At 46.2% G+C, this 19826-nt stretch overlaps 1 protein-coding gene and 1 long non-coding RNA gene across 4 annotated transcripts in view; one reads left to right on the top strand and one right to left on the bottom strand.

Moving 5' to 3' along the window:
• The window catches only part of Bag3 (BAG cochaperone 3), a 24726-nt gene extending 21868 nt beyond the window's left edge, over nt 1-2858 (top strand). Inside the window, exon 4 of one of the 2 annotated variants that reach the window (XM_069988150.1) lies at nt 1530-2858. In XM_069988150.1, the coding sequence (XP_069844251.1) occupies nt 1530-2351 (822 nt within the window). In that variant the 3' untranslated portion in view covers nt 2352-2858. The remainder of the gene's footprint in view (nt 1-1529) is intronic. The other variant, XM_069988151.1, reaches the window with a different exon arrangement.
• LOC138803936 (uncharacterized) lies at nt 1368-10713 on the bottom strand. 2 transcript variants are annotated; one of them, XR_011365099.1, is made up of 3 exons: nt 10640-10713; nt 7054-7159; nt 1368-4726 (listed from the first exon to the last, which is right to left on the bottom strand). It is a non-coding gene; the product is annotated as an uncharacterized lncRNA (long non-coding RNA). The 2 variants fall into 2 exon arrangements; XR_011365100.1 differs by lacking the exon at nt 7054-7159 and having other exon boundaries at nt 10640-10678.
• Nucleotides 10714-19826: the final 9113 nt, after the last annotated feature.

Here is a 19826-nt window from a genome sequence, read left to right on the forward strand (position 1 = left end):
GTCCGGGTGCTACAGGTGTATGCATGTGTCCGGGTCCATGTGCTGCTGTGCTTGTGCCATTTCAGGGGCTTGAACTCACTCAGGGCCTGGCGCTGTCCCAAAACTTTTATTGTTCGAGGCTTTTTTGCTCTGCTACTGCCACAGCTCCACTTCTGGGTTTATGGTGATTAATTGGAGATGAGAGTCTAAGGAATTTTCTTGCCTTGGCTCGTTTGAACCATGATCCTCAGATCTGTCCAGGTGTGAGCCACTAGTGCCCAGCAGTCTGACAGATTTTACATATTTTTTTCACATGATAGAAGCGCTGTAGCAGTCCTGTTTTGAGCATATCTCATTTTTTTATAACTATGGCCTTTAGTCACGTGCAAGATTGCACAATCAGAAGTGGGTGTGGAGTGCTGCTTCATGGGTGTGTTGGGCTCTGGCACACGTGTGCTTGTGTAGAATTCCTCTGGGGTTAACTATTTGGAACATGTTGCTTATTCTCAAAGATACTGCAGTCTGGGCAGAAACCACTGGACTGTCAGAGGTTTCAAAAAGATTGTCCTCTTGCGGAACAGGAGATGTAAAGGTCACCGGTGAGCTGAGGCGGCCCAGCAGGAAGGGAGGGCCTGACGCAGGCCGCAGGCTGCACGCCGAGGTGGAGCCACTCAGGATCCGCTCGCGCCAGCCTTGATCAGCAGCCACAATGAGTTTTTGCTGTTTTCACGTTTGAAAATTATATCAGCTTTCATTTCCTTACTATTAAAAAATGGCTGAGTTTTGAGGATCAAGGTTCAAAGCCAGCCTAAACAGACAAATTACTTCTACTTAACCAGCAAAAAGTCAGAGTTGGAGGTATGGCTCAAGTGGTAGCATGGCAACCGTGAACAAAAAACACTGAGCCAAAGTGTAAGGCTCTGAGTTCAAACCCCAATACTGGCACACAAAAAAGGAATAAGAATGCCATGTACAAGGCCAGTTATGGAGGCTGAGGCAGAAGGGTCATGAGTTCAAGGCCAGCCTGGACTGTATAGTGAGATCCTGCCTCAAGAAACCATTAAAAAAAAAAGATGGGAGGGGCTGGGAATTGGCTTAGTGGTAGAGTGCTTGCCTAGCATGCAGGAAACCCAGGGTTCAATTCCTTAGTACCACGTGAACCAAGGTAAGCTGGAAGTGGCTCTGTGGCTCAAGCGGTAGAGTGCTAGCCTTGAGCACAATGAAGCTCAGGCAGTGCCCACGCCCTGAGTTCAGGACTGGCAACAAAACAGAAAACACCCCAAATCCTTATACGTGTGATGTCTAGTAGCTGCCCAGGCGGCACAGGCCACCGTGATCAATGGAATGGTTTTTTATTTTGGCTATTAAAATTTTTTTTATTTCCCAGGTTTGTTTGTGTTTTTTTCCCTGATTCATACTAGCTACTTGTCTGTGGCTTCCAGCCAATTAGTAAAAATTTCTTTACAAGGAAATCCTTCCCCACTCCCTTATCTCTAATAAAGTCAATAAATGTTTTTTTTTTTTCTTTCTTTATCTCTTTTTTTTCTCAGCAGCCTGTGGCCCATCGAGAGTCTCCACCTGTGGCTCAACCTGAGAACAAACCAGAAAGCAAGCCAGGCCCCACTGCGCCGGACCTCCCTCCTGGACACGTCCCCATTCAGGTGATCCGCAAGGAGGCGGAGCCCAAGCCCGCACCCCAGAAGCCACAGCCTCCTCCCGCTGAGAAGACCGAAGTAAAGGTCCCCTCGCCTCCCATTCCTTGTCCTCCTCCCAGTCCCGCCCCACCAGCTGCCGTCCCTGCCTCTCCCAAGAATGTGGCTGCACCAGAGAGGGCAGCCCCCAGTCCTGCCCCTGCAGAAGCCACACCCCTCAAAGCAGGAGAGGCCGAGGCCTCCCCCAAGCATCCAGGTGTGCTGAAAGTGGAAGCCATCCTGGAGAAGGTGCAAGGGCTGGAGCAGGCGGTGGACAGCTTCGAAGGCAAGAAGACTGACAAGAAGTACCTGATGATTGAGGAGTACCTGACCAAGGAGCTGCTGGCTCTGGATTCCGTGGACCCTGAAGGACGAGCTGATGTGCGCCAGGCCCGGAGAGATGGGGTCAGGAAGGTTCAGACCATCTTGGAAAAACTGGAGCAGAAAGCAATCGATGTCCCGGGTCAAATCCAGGTCTATGAACTCCAGCCCAGCAACCCTGAAACTGACCAGCCGCTGCAGGAAATCATAGGGATGGGTGCTGTGGCAGCAGACAAAGGGAAGAAAAGTGACGGAAATGAAGACCCCCAAGCTGAAACCCAGCAGCCAGAAGCTGCTGCAGCAGCAGCAGCAGCAGCTCCAAATCCAGGCAGCACAGTGGACTCAGCTGGCACCGAATGAAGTACAGACCAGGGGACAGGGACTGCTGATGTGCTCTAGGGGTTTAGGATTGCATGCATTTCAGGGGCTGTCAGTCGGTTCATAGCCACTTGGTACGCAGTAACTTGGGTGGAGGCAAAGCACTAATAAAAGGGCTGAAAGGAAAGTGATGCTTTGCTTCTGTATTCTTACTCTGTATAAATAAAGCAGTTGCTTCAGAAGTTTAACCCATTGCTTGTGTGGGGCCCTGGATGGGCATGGGCACAGAATGTTAGCCGTGCCTGTGAGCTGTCTTCTTGTAGCTCTGGACTGAAGGAGTCTTGAAGGGGGTACACAGGGAGTTGATTTCTCACCACAGAAATATGAAACCCATTTTTCAGAAATGTTGCCATTTTAATGGGATGATTTTCATCTCATTCAAATACCTAACCTTAGATAGAAAAGAATGTGTAAGGAGCCATAGGAATATCTGTATGTTGAATGACTTTAATGTTACATTTGGGGGAAAAAAGGAATAATAAAGTAGTTATATAACTCAGAATGGTTTTGTGGATTTTTTTGAGGGGGAACTGCAGTTTGAATTCAAGGCCTTGTGCTTGTGAGGCTGCTACTCCACCGTCCAGGCTGGTCTGCATCACGATCCTATTTCAGCATGGTGCAGGGTTGGCAAGCACAAGCCACCAGGCCTAGCATTTTATTGTTAACAAGAAGAGAACTTTTCACCAGGCTGTCCTCAAACTGTGATCCTCCAGAGTAGCTAAGATTACAGACATGAATCACTACTTAGCTGTTTTTTGTGGTTTCTGAAAAACGGGGCAGCATCAAGATGTTTGGTCACTAGCTTTCATCAAACTACATGAAGAACACATTTCTTAGTTGGCTGCTTAGTTGTGCTATCTCTACCTGTCCTGAGAGAATGAGTCTTGGGCCACTTTCCAGTTTCAGGAACAACTGAACTGTGAGAAGCCTGAGGGCTGTGGACTCAGATGATGAAGGCTCCTCCCCACCCCCTTTGGACTGGCCCAGCCAGCAGCCACAGTGCCCCGGACAGTATTTTTTGCCCTCCACACTTGCCAAAGTGTCCTGTGGTGTCCAAGTCACCAGGGGCTGGAAATGTGCTCTGAGAGACTTCCGGGCATCTTTCTCTGACTGAGTCACCAAAACAGATGGGACAAGTTTTCTCCTCTCAGGTTGGGTTCCTAGAAGCCTCTGGGCTTAGGGGTCAGATGTACCCAGATGCCACTGGGTAGATTTTTTTTTTTTCTCCCCAGTACTGAGACTTGAACTCAGTGCCTGGACACTGGCCTTTATTAGCTTTTTGAGCCACACCTTCACTTTTGGCTTTTTGCTGGTTTACTGGAGATAAGAGTCTCACAGACCTTCCTGCTTGGGCTGGCTTGGAACTTTGATCCTCTAATCTCAGCTGCCTGAGTAGCTAGGATTACAGGCTTGAGCCACCTGTGCCCAGCAGAGGATGGTTCTTTAAAGCTTGAGAAAGACCACAACCTTAGAACATGCATGGGAGGTATTTTTTTTTAATGTCATGACTTGCCAAATAGAGTTGAAAAAGAGGAAGACCTGAGACATTGAGCCTCAGAGTGCGTGTGCTGAGTTCTGCATGAGCCCTCAGCTGAGTCGCATGACTGTATAGCGTTTAATATTGGTGTCTGATGATGGTGCACAAAAATACCTGCTGCTCTACTTGCCACTCAGTGTGCTGAGAAAGGCTGAAGTCACTCGGATGGGAAGCTGCCAGCATCATTCCTGAGTGAACTCATTTGGGAAGGACAAGCCAACCACATGCCACTCCTCAGACTCCAGCATGGAAATAGAAAAAGAAACTGGGATCTTTTTTAACGAAGTAAACACTGTGACCTCTTCTTCTGGGGACTCGAGTGTCTATTCTCAGTGGACCTCAAACAATATGAAGGCTCCTGGAGTGATTATTGAATTAGGCTGAGAGTAACTTGATTGCCCAGCATCATAAGCAGTTCTACATTAAGTAGAAGAATACTTTGCAATCCTGGAATTCTTCCCAATCTTCTAGGTTAGATGGAACGTGGACTTGAGGATGGTTCTGTGGCCTGAGTTCATGCCTAGGCCTGGCACAGGTCCACACACATTGCTGACTGTAGGCTCTTACCTAACTGTGTTGGCCCCTGTAGGAATTGGGGGGGGGGGGGAGAAGCTACCAGATGTCAGGAGGTCTTGGTTTACTTAACCCCCCTGCCCCACCCCAATCCTTTAGAGAGCAATGCCATTAACACAAGCTTGAATCAGACCTTGGGGCTCAAATTACAACTCTGCTGTGTGATAGCTGAGACAATGCCAAGTTACAGAGCCTTCCTCTTCCTCCTCCTGTTCCTGGGTTCCTCATTTATTCGGGGAGGATGAGCCTGGTGATGATAAGAGCTATTATTAACAGCCTCATTTAACACAGGGAAACAAAGTGGCATGCTCTTGTACAGCTAGGAGCAGAGGCAAGATTTGAACCAAGGTCCACAGTGTTCCAGTCTTCAGCACCCTAGTAGATAGAGTATGGTGGCCAAGAGAGAAAACAGAAATAGGAGAATTAACTCATGCCATTTTTGAGAGTATTTGATTTTTTGGGGGGGGGTCCGGTCGTGGGGCCTGAACTCTGGGCCTGGGCACTGTCCCTCAGCTCTACAGCTCAAGGCTAGCGCTCTACCACTCGAGCCACAATGCCACTTCCGGCTTTTTCTTTTTGCTTATGTGGTGCTGAGGAATCGAACCCAAGGCCTCATGCATGCAAGGCAAGCGCTCTACCACTGAGCCACCTTCCCAGCCCCATACTTCAAATTTTCAATTAGTTTCTTTTCCTGGGGTAGTGACATGCTGTGCAAATCTCACCAGTAAGGGTGGACACAGGGGAAACAGGTGAGCCTGTGGTGCACTCTGCCCGTCTGTTGGGCTGTTCGCTAGAGTGAGTGTCCGAAGTGCATTCTCCATTTACGATACTCACTTTCTGATGGGCTTAGTGGACTGGAACTGGGGGAGCCAGTGAGTGAGGGCGCCTGCCCTGAAACCACACGCAGCCTGGTCACGTGCAGCCTGCACCCCTGGGTGTGGCTGCCAAACCCGGTGCACCTTCCTCTCAGCCATAGGCTATGACCCTGCCCAGGATGCCTACACCCCCGCTCTCCTGCCCCAGAGCCTACCCATCCTGATCACTGGCTTGTAAGTTTCTTCCCTGTTGGGACGTCACACTCTTTCTTAGACTTCCTTTCCCCAAACTTCTCTTTGGCCTGTTTCCAGTGCCCAATTGTTTTTCTCGCAGTTTAAACATTGTTAGTCATATCCTTGGAAAGGCCGTGTGAATTCCAGAGAGTGGCAGCACCAGCCTGACTCCTCCATATTCCCACGGTGTTGTCCAGATCTAAGTGTGTAAGTAGCCCGGATGGCCAAGGAAGTCTTAAGAGTCCCATTAAAGGGCTAGGGATATAGCTCAGAGGTAGAGCCCTTGAATTAGCATACACAGAGCCCTGGGTTCAATTCCCAGTCACACACCCGGTGCCTTCCACTTAATCTTATGATTCCAAGGTTAAGATTTACTTCTTCAGAAGTAAACCCCATCATCAGGAGATGGGAGTGTAGAGCCAGATTTCCTACTGCCTTGTCATCCAATAAATCATTCCAGGCCTGGTGTCTCCTCCTCCCCCGCCTAGTCTGAGTGCCTTGGGGGATTCTGACAGGTCCACACTCAGACTGTTGGGATCTGTCTTTGGTTTTTCTACCTTCTGGCCTAGGAAGCCTAGCCTGGAACTCTGGCTAGGAACTCTCCCACAAACCCCCTGGTGCATGTATGGCCGGGCTGCCTGCTGCTCTGTAACACTATACAAATGTAATCAGATGCCAACGGCCACCATCCAGGGCTGCAGTTATTTTGGGATGTGTAGGGACCTGTGGGAAAATGCTGGAACATGTCTTAGTCATTTGGGAAAATACCTTCCTTTCCGTGTTCCAGCATGTTTTGAACTTTGAGGCCACACACACACACACACACACACACACACACACACACACACACACACACACACACACACACACACACACACACACACAGCCAGCAGGCTACACACCTTTGTGGTTCCATGTGCCCTTCCTGCCCTGCTCTCCCTGCCTCTCAGCCTGTGCTCCTCTCTGAAATGAATTTAACCCTGGGAGGCCCTACGCATGGAAAAACCTGGTGTTCCCTGGATATGCAACTCAAACACCATGACCCACAATAGGAGCATGAAGAAGATCTAGATTTCCCATGTTATCTTTGTTGTTGTTGTTTTTAATTAAAAATTAAATTCCTCCTGTCTGTGCTAGGGCGTGTCTCTGCTGCTTTCCTGGTCCAAGTAGTTGTGTAGCATCCATTTGTGCCCCGATGGTTCACGCCTGAAATCCTGGCTACTCAGGAGGCTGAGATCTGAGAATTGAGGTTTAAAACCAGTCCAGGCAGAAAAGTCCTGGAGAATCTTATCTCCAATTAACTAGCAAAAAGCCAGAAGTAGAAGTGGGGCTCAAGTGGTAGAGTGCCAGCCTTGACTGGAAAAGCCAATCAAGGGCACAAGACCCTGAGTTCAATCCCTAGTACTAGCAATCAATCTCTTACACACACACACACACACACACACACACACACACACACACACACACACACACACACACACACACACAATTTCTGCCTCTCTGAATGGCCCTGATGGATGCATACCTTGTACCCTGTCACTGATTTCCCGTTTCTTCCTCCCAGACCGTAGTTATCTGTAGGTTTGCTTCTGAAATGTTCTTTCTCCTGAGCTCCAAAGTTATCTGCACAGCTGCTTTCAAAATTTGTGGGAAAGAGAGCAATGGCCTGATATTCTCTAGGGACCTAGAATTCAGACTCCTCCATTTCTCTCAGGGTCCCCAGTACTGAGTCACTCTGGGCCAGTACTGGCTTTCCATGGTGCATTCTGAGGCCAGCCAGGTGGAGGGACAGAGCTGCTGTCACAGGTGTGGGGGAAGGGGGCACCTGATGTTCAGCCCCAGCCAGTAGTGGCCATGTGGGAACTTGGCCCAGGGTTGTAAGACCAGTTCTCAAGACCAAAAATCTGTCCCTGTGCACTCCCTCTATTTTGAACTGTTTTTAAAGCCAGGAAGACCCAACAAAACCCATCTGTAGAGCAGATTTGGCCTTGGGCTGCCGATCAGCAAGCTCCACGTCCACTGGGCATCCACATTTCATGCGCGCTCTACTCCTGTCCTTCCTTGCAGCCCTGCCCCCGCTGACGGTGGGGATACAGGCTTGGGCTGGGGGCCTCTGCACACCCAGCTTGGGGTGTGACCAATGAACTGGAGAGCTGGCTTCTCCCTGTCACTTAAATGTGACCAACTGCCCCCTGTGCTCAGAGTCCCTCTTGACCCCTCATTACTGAGGCCACCTCTGGGATCCCCGATTTCCCTCTTTTCCGGTCCACTGCAGATCTAGCTATGCCTCCCTGGAGCTGGGATGATAGGCAGGATCACCACGCCCAGCAGGATCACTAACTTTGTGCCGGGACTGGCCTCCAATCATGATCTTCCCAGTCTCCATCTCCTAAGAACGTGGGATTACAGGCATGAACACCATGCCTAGCCATTTATGGGATATCTTTATTTATTTATTTATTTTGGTAGGTTGTGGGGCCTGAACTCTGGGTCTGGGCGCTGTCCCTCAGCTCTTCAGCTCAAGGTGAGTGCTCTACCACTTGAGCCACAGCACCACTTCCAGCTTTTTTCTTTTTGCTTATGTGGTGCTGAGGAATTGAACCCAGGGCCTCATGCATGCAAGGCAAGCGCTCTACCACTGAGCCACCTTCCCAGCCCCCCCTTTTCTTTTTTAATGTTTATTAAGTAGTTGTCACCCTTCCATCATCTTCCTCCATTTTCTACCATCTCATCCCTACCTCAAATACATAGTTCAGTTTTTACAGTGTACACTGAATATAATGACTGAATCAGTTGCTCACTCTTCCTCCATTTGCATGCCCCCCCCCTTGTTGTCCTCCCACACTTCCAAACATGTTTCTGCTTCCTGGTATTCATTTTGTTAACGGTTCATGAGCTGTTCAAAGGAGTCACACCATTGGACATGGGACATCTTTATACAATGAGGCTCAAGCAGGGATTTTGTAGTGAGAAGATCCCTTTAAAGGACCTCAATTAGTGGGGCTTACTGCAAAGGTCTCCGTCCTGGAGCCCAGAAGGCAGGCAGGCCAGGCCTGGAGGGGCCAGATGTTGAGAGAAGCCCACATCTGGGAGGCCTAGGATCTTCCACAGACAAGTCCTCTAGCTCTGTCTGAGCCTGCTCTTCTCTCTCTACCAGTAATTTGGACCCAAAGAGCAGCATGGCTTCCAGAAGCTGGAACCTGCTGTTGGAAACACGGGGACTAGAGAAATGGTTGAAAGAGCTCTGGCTGTTGATGCCCTACTAGATGGAACAGCAGTCATCAGGAAGGGCCACTCAACATTACCAGAGAGCAACAGCGAAGGAGGCCAATCAGATTCCACAACAGGAAGCCCCTTTATACAGTACTAAATCGAATGTAAGCAAACATAAGGAGCAGACAGGATGACCAGCCCGCTGGCGCCGGTGGCTCACCCCTGTCATCCTAGCTATTCAGAAGGCTGAGATCTGAGGATCACAGTTCAAAGCCAGCCCAGGCAGGAAAGTCTGTGAGACTCTTATCTCCAATTAACCACCAGAAAGCCGGAAGTGGTGCTGTGGCTCAAGTGGTAGAGCTCTTGCCTTGAGCTGAAAAGCTGAGGGACAGCGCCCAGGCCCAGAGTTCCAGAGTTCAAGCCCATGACTGGGAAAAACAGAGAGAGAGAGAGAGAGAGAGAGAGAGAGAGAGAGAGAGAGAGAGAGAGAGAGAGAGAGAGAGAGAGAGAGAGAGAGAGAGAGAGAGAATGAGAGAAAAAGAATGAGAGAGGAAGGAAGGAAGGATGGCAGCCCTTGCCCGAGGGCCTAGGGGAGAATGTGCCAGGCCTCACAAATCCCAGATGCCCGGTGCCTTCCTGCCATTCTCCTGCAATTGCAGGAAGGGTGTGAGAAAGTTACAAGATCCATGACTGGATAAATTCACAGCAGCAAGACTGGGAATCTGTCCTGTGGAAATTCACAGTGGACACGTTCCAGGAACAGACTTGTTGTTGTTGTTGTTGTTGTTGTTGTTGTTGTTGTTGGTGGTGGTGGTGGTGGTGGTGGTGGTGGTGGTGTGTGTGTGTGTGTGTGTGTGTGTGTGTGTGTGTGTGTGTGTGTGTGTGTAGTTTGTGCCAGTGCTGGGGCTTAAACTCAGGACCTGGACACTGTCCCTGAGTTTTTTTGCTCAATGCTACCACTCGACCACTTGAGTCAGACCTCCACTTTTGGCTTTTTCCCTGATTTGTCTGCCCAGGCTGGCTTTGAACCATGACCCTTAGACCTCAGCCTCCTAAGCAGCCAGGATTACAGGTGTGAACTACCAGTACCCGGCTATATCATGAATTTCAGATTTCTAACAACTGTATAGCTTCAAATGACCACTGTACCCTGGGACCAAGGTGAAAGTAGAGTTAGCTTTAAAGTCACAAGGTGGTTTATGTTGGCTTCTCCTAGTGCACTCTGCTTTCAGCTGTATGAGTCAGAATGTTCTAGAAGATTATAGAAGACTCTAGAGATGGTAGCTATTATGTTGCTACCAATGCAATCATGCCTCCCCCAACCTGTCCCGTTCTCTACCATTCTCTATGTATCTGTTAACTGTTGTTTAGCTCTGACTGACAACTGGTGTCCAAAGCAGCTGTTACGGTTCACGGGTCATCAGCTTTGGGTCGGGTATCTACCTCTGAATCACCTTTACAGAACACAGATGAATACAGTCAACTTTTTTTTTTTTTTTGCCAGTCCTGGGTCTTGAACTCTGGACCTGGGTGTTGTCCCTGAGTCCCTGAGACTAGCGCTCTACCATTTGAGCCACAGCACCACTTCCCACTTTTTCTGATTAGTTTATTGGAGATAAGAACCTCATAGACTTTCCTGCCTGGGCTGGCTTCGAACTTCAAACCTCAGATCTCAGCCTCCCGGGTAGCTAGGATTACAGGTGTGAGCCACCAGCGCCCTGCAAGTCAACTAATTTTTAACTGTGGACAGATACCCACCTTTGAACTCCCATGAAGCCCACTCAACTCCCTACCCGCTTCCTTCCTGACAGCTCACTGGGAAAAGTCTCTAGTTCAGACAGCTCCCACTTTCCCTGGGGGCTGTTGGTAGTCTTCCTTCCCAGGGAGCCCAGGCCTACCTGTCTCAGTCTCCGGGAGCAAGAGCTGGGATCTGGAGGCTGCTCCCAGGAGGCTTCTAGGCTGTAAGACAAGTTTATTTCCTTTCTCCCTGGCAACCAGCTTAGCTCAGCAACAGACATTAGGGCGGGACTGGCCTCGTCCACCCTTTGAACATTTGTTTGCTACTTTCCACTTAGGGCCAGTGTCTACTTGTCTAACATTTACATAACTACGGGAATCCATTCAGTTCTCCCTTGAATGACGAAAGTTCTAGGATGACTTTCTATCTGCCCTTTGACATTGAAGCAGCTTGCAAAATTAAAAAACTTTCTCAAGCCTACACTCTAGATCTGGAGGGAAAAAGGCTGAGAGTTTGAGGACTGAGTGGATTACAAATCAAGACTCTATCTCAAAAAAAGTTATCAAAAGTATTCTCTCAATAGATACCCAAGATGTTAAAAGTTTTTGGAGTTAATTTTGGAGTTAATTTTTTTTTCAAAAAAGTAATTCAGAATTTTAAAAGTTAAAACATATTTCTTCATCCTAATGATAAGATAATAACAAATACATATTTTAAAAATATAATGAGGGCTAGGAAGTTGGCTCAGTGGTAGAGTGCTTGCCTCATATGCATGAGGCCCTGGGTTTGATTCCTCAGCACCACAGAAGCAGAAAAAGCTGGAAGTGGTGCTGTGGCTCAAGTGGTAGAGCACTAGCCTTGAGCTGAAGAGCTGAGGGACAGCACCCAGGCCCAGAGTTCAAGCCCCACAACTGACCAAAAAAAAAAAAAATATATATATATATATATATACATACATACATATATATATGTAAATGAATTTCAGATGATGGACAATTTTACTGTAGGTTTTATTTTCTGTGGTGCAGGGGATCAAACTCAGGATCTTATGCATTCTCGTAAGAGTTGTACCACTGAGTAACATCTCCAGCACCTTTAAAATTGTACAGACAATTGTTCTAACATTAAACATTATAACATTTAAATTAGATTGACAGAAAGTACAAGTCCATAGGCACTTGGTCCCCAAAATAACATTATTGATTAGTATGGAATATAAATGGCTGATTTTGGACAGATGTGAATGTTTTGTGATCTGCTGGTTGAGAAACTAAAAATCTACTCTTTATAGCTAGGGCTTTAGTAAAGCTGTTTTAAGTCTTCAGGACAGTTAATTTCTCAGCACAGATTAAACTACCTGTGGCCTTGGTAAACTGTGGTTGTTAAAATAGGCTGGGAAATCCTATAATCTAAGCCCCTCACTTCAGCATCCTTGGAAAGACAGTATGTTTTAGCAGATTGCCCCCCCCAAAAATCCAAAGATGCCAGAAAAAATGGCTTCAAGGAAAGGACTGCAGTCATTAAATCTGAGGCATGGACTGCAGTCATCAAATCTGAGGCATGGCTGCACTACATTGACCAGTAGGGGGCGAATGGTGCCTGTGCCTTCTATTTTCACCCCCAGCCCAGAAAAAAACATTTCTTGTTTTCTCAGGAAGCCATTCTCAGTGACTGTGGACTCCATTTTAGAATGACTCACCTAAAGGTTATTTCTTTTATTATTTTTCAGTTCTTGTAATATAAGTGACACATTAGAACAGCTGAGGTCTTGTAGAAAAGTCAAGGAAAGGAAGCATGCATGTAGTGGTGGGCTGCTCCAGGGTTTAATCTTAGTTGCTTAAAACCCAGCCATGCATCCTCACTCTTCCATTCCAAGGCTAAGTGAGACATTTCAATTTTCTAAACTTGGGGAGATGTGAGAATCAGAACCTGGGAAAGTGATGCAGAGGGTAATTCATCGGATCAAGATCCAACCCATGCATAAATGGGCATGTTAAAATTAAACCTTGTACAACTGATTGATGCTATTTTTTTTAAGAAAGAATCAAATCCATAAACTGATCATTGTTCCATTTCAATAATGGAGCTAACCACACCTACCTGAGACTGGCCATAGTCACGACCTGGCTGGTTTTCCAGCAAATTAAGCCAGATTTGGGGAAAAGGTGAATGTTTTCTACATTTTAATAGCAGCCCATTCTTTCCTCTAGAAAGAGTGTCACAACAGTGTTTACAGGGAAAAAAATATGAGTCTGTGTATGGATTTCATAACTTCCCCCTGAAATGAGAAAGGCAAAATTAAGGACAGAGCATTTATATCTTATATAACTAAAGGATAGCTCCCCTTCCCCCTTCCCCCTTCTCCCTTCCCCCTCCCCCCTTCCCCCAATCACAGCTCTTGCTGCTGGCAGGAATTATAGAAATGAGGGATCATCTCCTTTCCCTTTTTTGGGATAGTGCAAGAAAGCAGCAACAGAGCAGAACAGAAGCTCCAGCAATATCATAGTAAGGCCAAGAGCCTATGTTTCTTTGAAAGACTCAAGACCTGAGGCTGAGTGGCAGACTAGCCCTTCTATCCAAAGTGGGCAGCAACGCTCACAAAACACACGATGTTTGGAAGTGAGCACAGAAGGTGAGGATTTAAGGACCAAGACAGAAGGGCTAGCAGAGCTTTCCTTTGCCAAATCCTTCCAACTCTGTCTCCAGACATTGCCAAATGTCCCCTGCTAGGCAAAACAACCTCTGCCCCCAAATCACTGGGCTGAGAGCCTCAGGCAGCCCTCCACAACCTGGCAGAAACAAAACTAAACCTTCTCATCATTGGGATGCACAAATGACTTATAGACTTTTTTCAATCCATGATGTCTAGCAACTAATGAATAGTGTAGCTTCAAAAATATATGACAACGTTGCTAGGCACCAGTGACTCATGTTTGTCATCCTAGCAACTCAGGAGGCTGGGATCTGAGGATCGAAGTCCACAAGACTCTTATCTCAATAAAACAAACAACAAAAAAATACACTACAAAAAAAAAAAAAGTTGGGCATTGGTGACTCACGCTTGTAATCCTAGCTACTCAGGAGACTGAGATCTGAGAAACACAGTTTGAAACTAGCCTAGACAGGAGAAGCCATGAGCCACTGATCTCCAATTAACCACCAGAAAATGAGAAGTAGAGTTGTGGTTCAAAGTGGTACAATGCTAGCCTTGAGCAGAAGAGCTCAGGGACAGTGCCCAGGCCCTGAGTTCAAGCCCTAGGATGGACACACACACACACACACACACACACACACACGCACACACACACACACACACACACACACACACACACACACGACAGTGTTGACAAAAATAACAAGAGAATGAGAAATCCATTACAGTGGGAAACTTCTCAAAAAAAAAAATCAACAAGATTTAGGTAGCAGGGTGAGCCATAAAGAGGAAAAGGGTCAGGAGGGAAGAGAGGGACATCAAGTCTGGGATGGCAAGAAGAGGGAAAAGAAGCTGGGCGCCAGTGGCTCTCGCCTGTAATCCTAGCTACTCAGGAGGCTGAGATCTGAGGATCGAGGTTCAAAGCCAGCCCAGGCAGGAAAGACTGTGAGACTCTTATCTCCAATAAACCACTAGAAAACCAGAAGTGGCATTGTAACTCAAGCGGTAGAGCGCTTGCCTGGGACAGTGCCCAGGCCCAGAGTTCAAGCCCCATGACTGACAAAAAAAAAAAAAAAAGAGGAAAAACAGAAAAAAGGAGTGAGTTTGTGGGCCTCTCTTTCTGTCCCTACTCTCCACCTAATATTTTAGCTAGCAAGCAGTAGCCCAAGACTTAGGAGAGGAGCCCATGCTAACTGGATTACACAGGAGTTGATAGCTTAAAGAAGATCTTATTCTAACTGCAGTTAAGAAACCAGGTGAAACAAGTCGTTTAAGGATTCAGGTGGACCTGTTGCAACAATGAGAAGTACAAAATGTCATGTCAAAACCAGCTTTACAATGTCGGTGTGGGGGGGGCAGGGGGGTATAATTGGGTGGGGGGAGGGGGGTGGCTGGGAAGGGAGGTGAAGGGTAAACAAAGGAGGAGGCTGCAATGCTTGGTAAGAAATGTATGCATTATCCTGCCCATGTAATTGTAGCCCCTCTGTACAGTATGTTCTCAAATAAAATAAAATTAAATTAAAAAAAAAAAACCAGGTGAAAGATAAGACTCACCTGTAAACCAATAGTCTGAATGCAACATGCGGGGCACTGCCAATAGAACATGATTAGCTAGCTAGGAGATATGAGAATCAGAATCTGGGAAAGTGATTCATCGGATCAAGATCCAACCCATGCATAAATGGGCATGTTAAAATTAAACCTCCTTGTACAACTGATTGATGTTATTTTATATAAAAAAATAATCAAATCCATGCAGCTAGTGCCTGGAGCTCTCACCTATAATCCTAGCTATTCTGGAAGTTGAGACCTGAAAGATAGAGGCTTGAATCCAGCCTGCACAGAAAGCTCCAAGAGACTGCAAAATAAGCAGCAAAAAGCTAGACTGGAGACATGGCGTAAGTGGTGAAACACCAGCCAAGAGAGCCAAGCTAAGCTTGTAAGGCCCTAAGCTTCAAACTCCAATACCAGGAGGGGAAAAAGATGTAATCAGGACTTCAGGAGTGGTGTGTCTCAAGGAAAGATCAAGAGATGGTAATATGGTATATTAAAGGAATCTAGTTCAAACTTGGAAACAGGAACAGCATCTACAGGTAGAAAGCAGGAAATGTGCCAGAGAAAATGCTATTTGGTAATAATTATGGAGCACCTACTTTTCTAATCACTGTATTGGAACCTAGAGGTGTCCCCATGAGCAAGGCTCAGTCCTCACAAGTAGCGGGCTGGCAGGGAAGAGGGAAGGCCAAAGCCCTGGCCAGGGCTTGGGAGCTCACTTCAGCAGCTTAGAGCCTATGCAAAGCAGAAGGCGGATTCCAAAGAGGCCTTTGCCAAACTTGATTGGTGGTAGGTCCTTCTGAAATCTGATCAGGGAAGTGCTATCTATGTTCACATATACTTAGATGAGATCCCATCTTGTCCTTGATTCCTGTCTTTACTGGGCCAAATCAGAGGTCAAAGAGGAGGAGGCAGTAGCATGTGGGTGGTAAGGAGGACGGGTCCTGGGGCCTGAGTTCAAGCTTGGAGGTGTCCTGTTAAACTCTGTCTTTTTGTGACCCCCTCCTTCCCACTGCCTGGGCAGATTGGACACCTGGCCTGACAGATGGCCGGGCTTGGTGGCTGGTAATCACCACGGGCGGACAATCTCTTAGCTGTTATGTTTCAGAGCATTTATTCCAAATTTTGCTCCCTTGGTCCATAGGGCTCTAATCTTAGTCTTTTTGAAAAAACACAAATTTGTTTTGTAAAAGCATAATCAACTCCACATTGTTTTGTTTTGTTTCATTTTTCTATATTGGCTCCTTCCAGATGGAAGGACTATTATTTGGTTCAGTTATTTCCTTTTCTGATGTGGACATCAGCTCTGTGGCTTTTGCTGAAACTATGAGCAGCTGTCTTTTTCTGGAGTCCGTTAGCCCGAAGGACTAATGGAGTTTCTTTTTTTTTGGGGGGGTCCGGTTATGGGGCCTGAACTCTGGGCCTGGGCGCTGTCCCTCAGCTCTTCAGCTCAAGGCTAGCGCTCTACCACTTGAGCCACAGCGCCACTACCGGCTTTTTTCTTTTTGCTTATATGGTGCTGAGGAATCGAACCCAGGGTCTCAGGCATGCAAGGCAAGCGCTCTACCACTGAGCCACTTTCCCAGCCCCCGACTAATGGAGTTTCTAAAGGTCACTACAGGGAGAAAGGCTGTCCCCACACAAGGTTAGCCACAGGTGGAGAGAGACAGGCTCGACATGATTAGAATCCCTGAATCCAACAAGGCCTGAAGAACAGTGTATACATTGGTTTTCTGTTGCTGTAACAAAACACAGGAGTAATGTGTGTAACAAAACACAGGAGTAAGAGTGTGGAGACTCCACAGTTTTGGAAAGTCTACGTTCCAGTTCAGCCAGCCCCATCAGTTCAGCTTCTGGTAAGGACCCTTAGCTATGTCAGAACCTGGTGGAGAAGAAAAGGAAATGGCCACAGGCAGAAAGGTTCAAGTGTGCGGGGTGGCCTGGTCTTATAACAACTCACAATAGTTAACATATGCTGCAAGACCAGTATTAGTCTCTCCTGAGACTGAGGGTGATGACCTCATGACCCTTGACATGTGACTTTGTATTAGGTCCTACCTCTTAAAGGTCCACACCATCACAACATCACATTGGGACCAAGCTTCCAGGCCACATTTGGAAAAGAAACTGCATCCAAATGATAACAAAGATCTACCCTTAGCCGGGCTCCGCCGGTGGCTCACACCTGTAATCCTAGCTACTCAGGAGGCTAAGATCTGAGGATCACAGTTCAAACCCAGCCCGGGCAGGAAAGTCCATGAGACTCTAGCTCCAATTAACCACTAGAAAACTGGAAGTGGCGCTATGGCTCAAGTAGTAGTGTGCTTGCCTTGAGCTGAAGAGCTGAGGGACAGCGCTCAGGCCCAGAGTTCAAGTCCCACAATTGACAAAAAAAAAAAAAAAAAATCTACCCTTGAACTTTTCAGAATGTGAGCCAATACATTATTTTTTTAAACTTAAATGAATTTTGACATTGACATAATGCTCAATATTATTACACCTTAATGCTCAATATTCTTGTTCATTGTGTTATTTTAAATCAGTGTCTTTGACTCTGTATCTTTTTTTTTTTTTTTTTGGTCCGGTCGTGGGGCCTGAACTCTGGGCTTGGGTGCTGTCCCTCAGCTCTTCAGCTCAAGGCTAGCGCTCTACCACTTGAGCCACAGCACCACTTCCGGCTTTTTTCTTTTTGCTTATGTGGTGCTGAGGAATCGAACCCAGGGCCTCATGCATGCAAAGCAAGCGCTCTACCACTGAGCCACCTTCCCAGCGCCTGACTCTGTATCTTTTAATGGGTTTCACAAGATTTTCATACATATATAAAGTACTTTGGTCATATCTGTTCCCTATTATACTCTCCTCTGTCCCAGTGATTCCTTCCTTTTCCTAAATAGTCTCTTTCAACTCCATATCTTTTCTAAAAACAAAAAGTCTAGATTCTATTTAAAATATGGTATTTGTCTTTCTGAGTCTGACTTATTTCAATTTACATTATCTCCAGTTCTACCCACTGAACCACCTACATGATTTTGTTCTTTTTTTGTGGGTAAATAATACTCTATTCTCTTTCTCTCTCTCTCCCTTTCCTCTGTATTACTTAAAAAAAATCCATTCATCTGTTGATAGGCATTTTGGCTGATTCCATAATTTGGCTCTTGTGAACAGTATGGGTATCTACATAGATATACAGACATTTCTATGCTGATTTTCCTAGAGATGTATACCCAGGAGTTATACAGCAGGATCATCTGGTAGTTCTAGTTTTTGTTTTTTGAGAAATCTCCACAGTGATTTCCATGGTGGCGGCATTAACTTTCAGCCCCGTGAGGGGTATGTCAGATAACCTTTATTCCACATCCACGGCCCAGTGATACTCATTATGACTGGGGTGAAATGGAATCGCAATGCCATTTCTTTTTAGGCCCAAGTTATTTTTTAAGATTATTAGTTGATCCCACAAACATACACCATTCTGTAATAGTTTCTTAACATTTAACTCAAGACATGCACTCTTTATGGCCCAATTATGCACAGCTTACAGACAAGCAGTTCTGAAGAGCATAGGATTAACCATTGCTATATAGACATTTATCTTAGCATTTTCTACACTGCAACTGCTTATATCCCTCTATGAGTCAGGGAGTTTCTTAAGCCAGCACTTAACATTTGGAGATGTTCTGTAAGTATTTCTCAGTGCCATTTTAATTTATTTCCCCAGCAGCTAAACTTGTTATAACATTTTTTCCATGTATTTATTGGCCAGCTATTCAGTTAGAGAGCTAACTAGAAAAGATTTCCCCCATTCTATAGGCTGCCTCTTCACTCTTAATTACTTTTGATGCCTTGCAGTTTTTCAATTGATTGCAATGCCACTTGTCGCTTCTTGCTGATTTCCCAAGCTGCTGGAATCCTGTTTAGAAAGTTGTTACCTATGCTTACATCTTGAACTTACATCAAGGTCTTTGATCCTCTTTGAATCGATTTGTTTACAGACTAAGAGGTAGTTTCAGTCTTCTACATGTAGATAATGAGTTTTCCCAGCACCTTTTGTTGAAAGGGTTGCTTTTCTCTAATGTATGTTTTTAGCATCTTTGTCACGTACCAGGTGGTTGTACTAAACACTTTTAAATTTGTTTTAGGTTGCATTTCAGCTGCAATGTATGTATCTGGACTAACAGATTCCTGACTGGCATTCCTTTCCCTTTTGGACCCAAGTGTTAATCCTTGGTTTACTTAGCAAGGTTATTTGAGTCTGTGACACAATCCCCTCCCCCTCTTGTCATTGCCATCTGCTGTGGGGATTCTTCTTGAAGGACAAAGGACAAAGAGTGTTTGTGGGCACAAAATGTGAGGCCATCAGCCATGGTTCAGCAACACAAAGGACGTGTGGCTTCTAAGAACTTGGGCCAAATTTTACATAAACCACATTGCTTTCTTTTCTTTCTTTCTCCTCCTCCTTCTCCTCCTCCTCCTCCTCCTCCTCCTCTTCCTCCTCCTCCTCCTCCTCCTCCTCCTCCTCCTCCTCCTTCTCCTCCTCTTCCTCCTCCTTCTCTTCTCCTCCTTCTTCTTCTTTTGTGGGTCATGGGGCTTGAACTCTGGGTTTGGGCACTGTCCCTCAGCTCTTCAGCTCAAGGTGAGTGCTCTACCACTTGAGCCACAGTGCCACTTCTGGTTTTCTGGTGGTTAACTGGAGATAAGAGTGCCATAGACTTTCTTGCCTGGGCTGGCTTTGAACCTCAATCCTCAGATCTCAGCCTCCTAAGTAGCTAGGATTACAGGTGTGAGCCATTGGTGCTTGTCAACCACATTGGTTTCTATACAGCCATTGACATCAGTCAGAACAGAAACAAGGTGTGCAAATGTGAAATTCACCTAGACAGCTCACAATTTTGATCTCTTGTTTTCAAATATATACACATGTATACATATATGGGATATATGTATTATGCATATGTGTATATGTGATTGTAGATTATAAATATGTAATTACATACATGCATAGTTTTTTTCTTTCTTTTCTTTTTGGTCAGAAACCTGGTCTTGGACTCAGTACCTGGAGCTATCACTCATTGGTTAGTGTTCTACCAACTAAACCAAACTTCCAACCTCTATATTCTGAATTTTAAAAGAAACATACTAG

The sequence above is a fragment of the Dipodomys merriami genome, unplaced genomic scaffold (genome assembly GCF_024711535.1).
Source record: "Dipodomys merriami isolate MVZ:Mamm:240054 unplaced genomic scaffold, mDipMer1.0.p SCAF_35, whole genome shotgun sequence".
In the NCBI taxonomy this organism is placed as follows: domain Eukaryota; kingdom Metazoa; phylum Chordata; class Mammalia; order Rodentia; family Heteromyidae; genus Dipodomys; species Dipodomys merriami.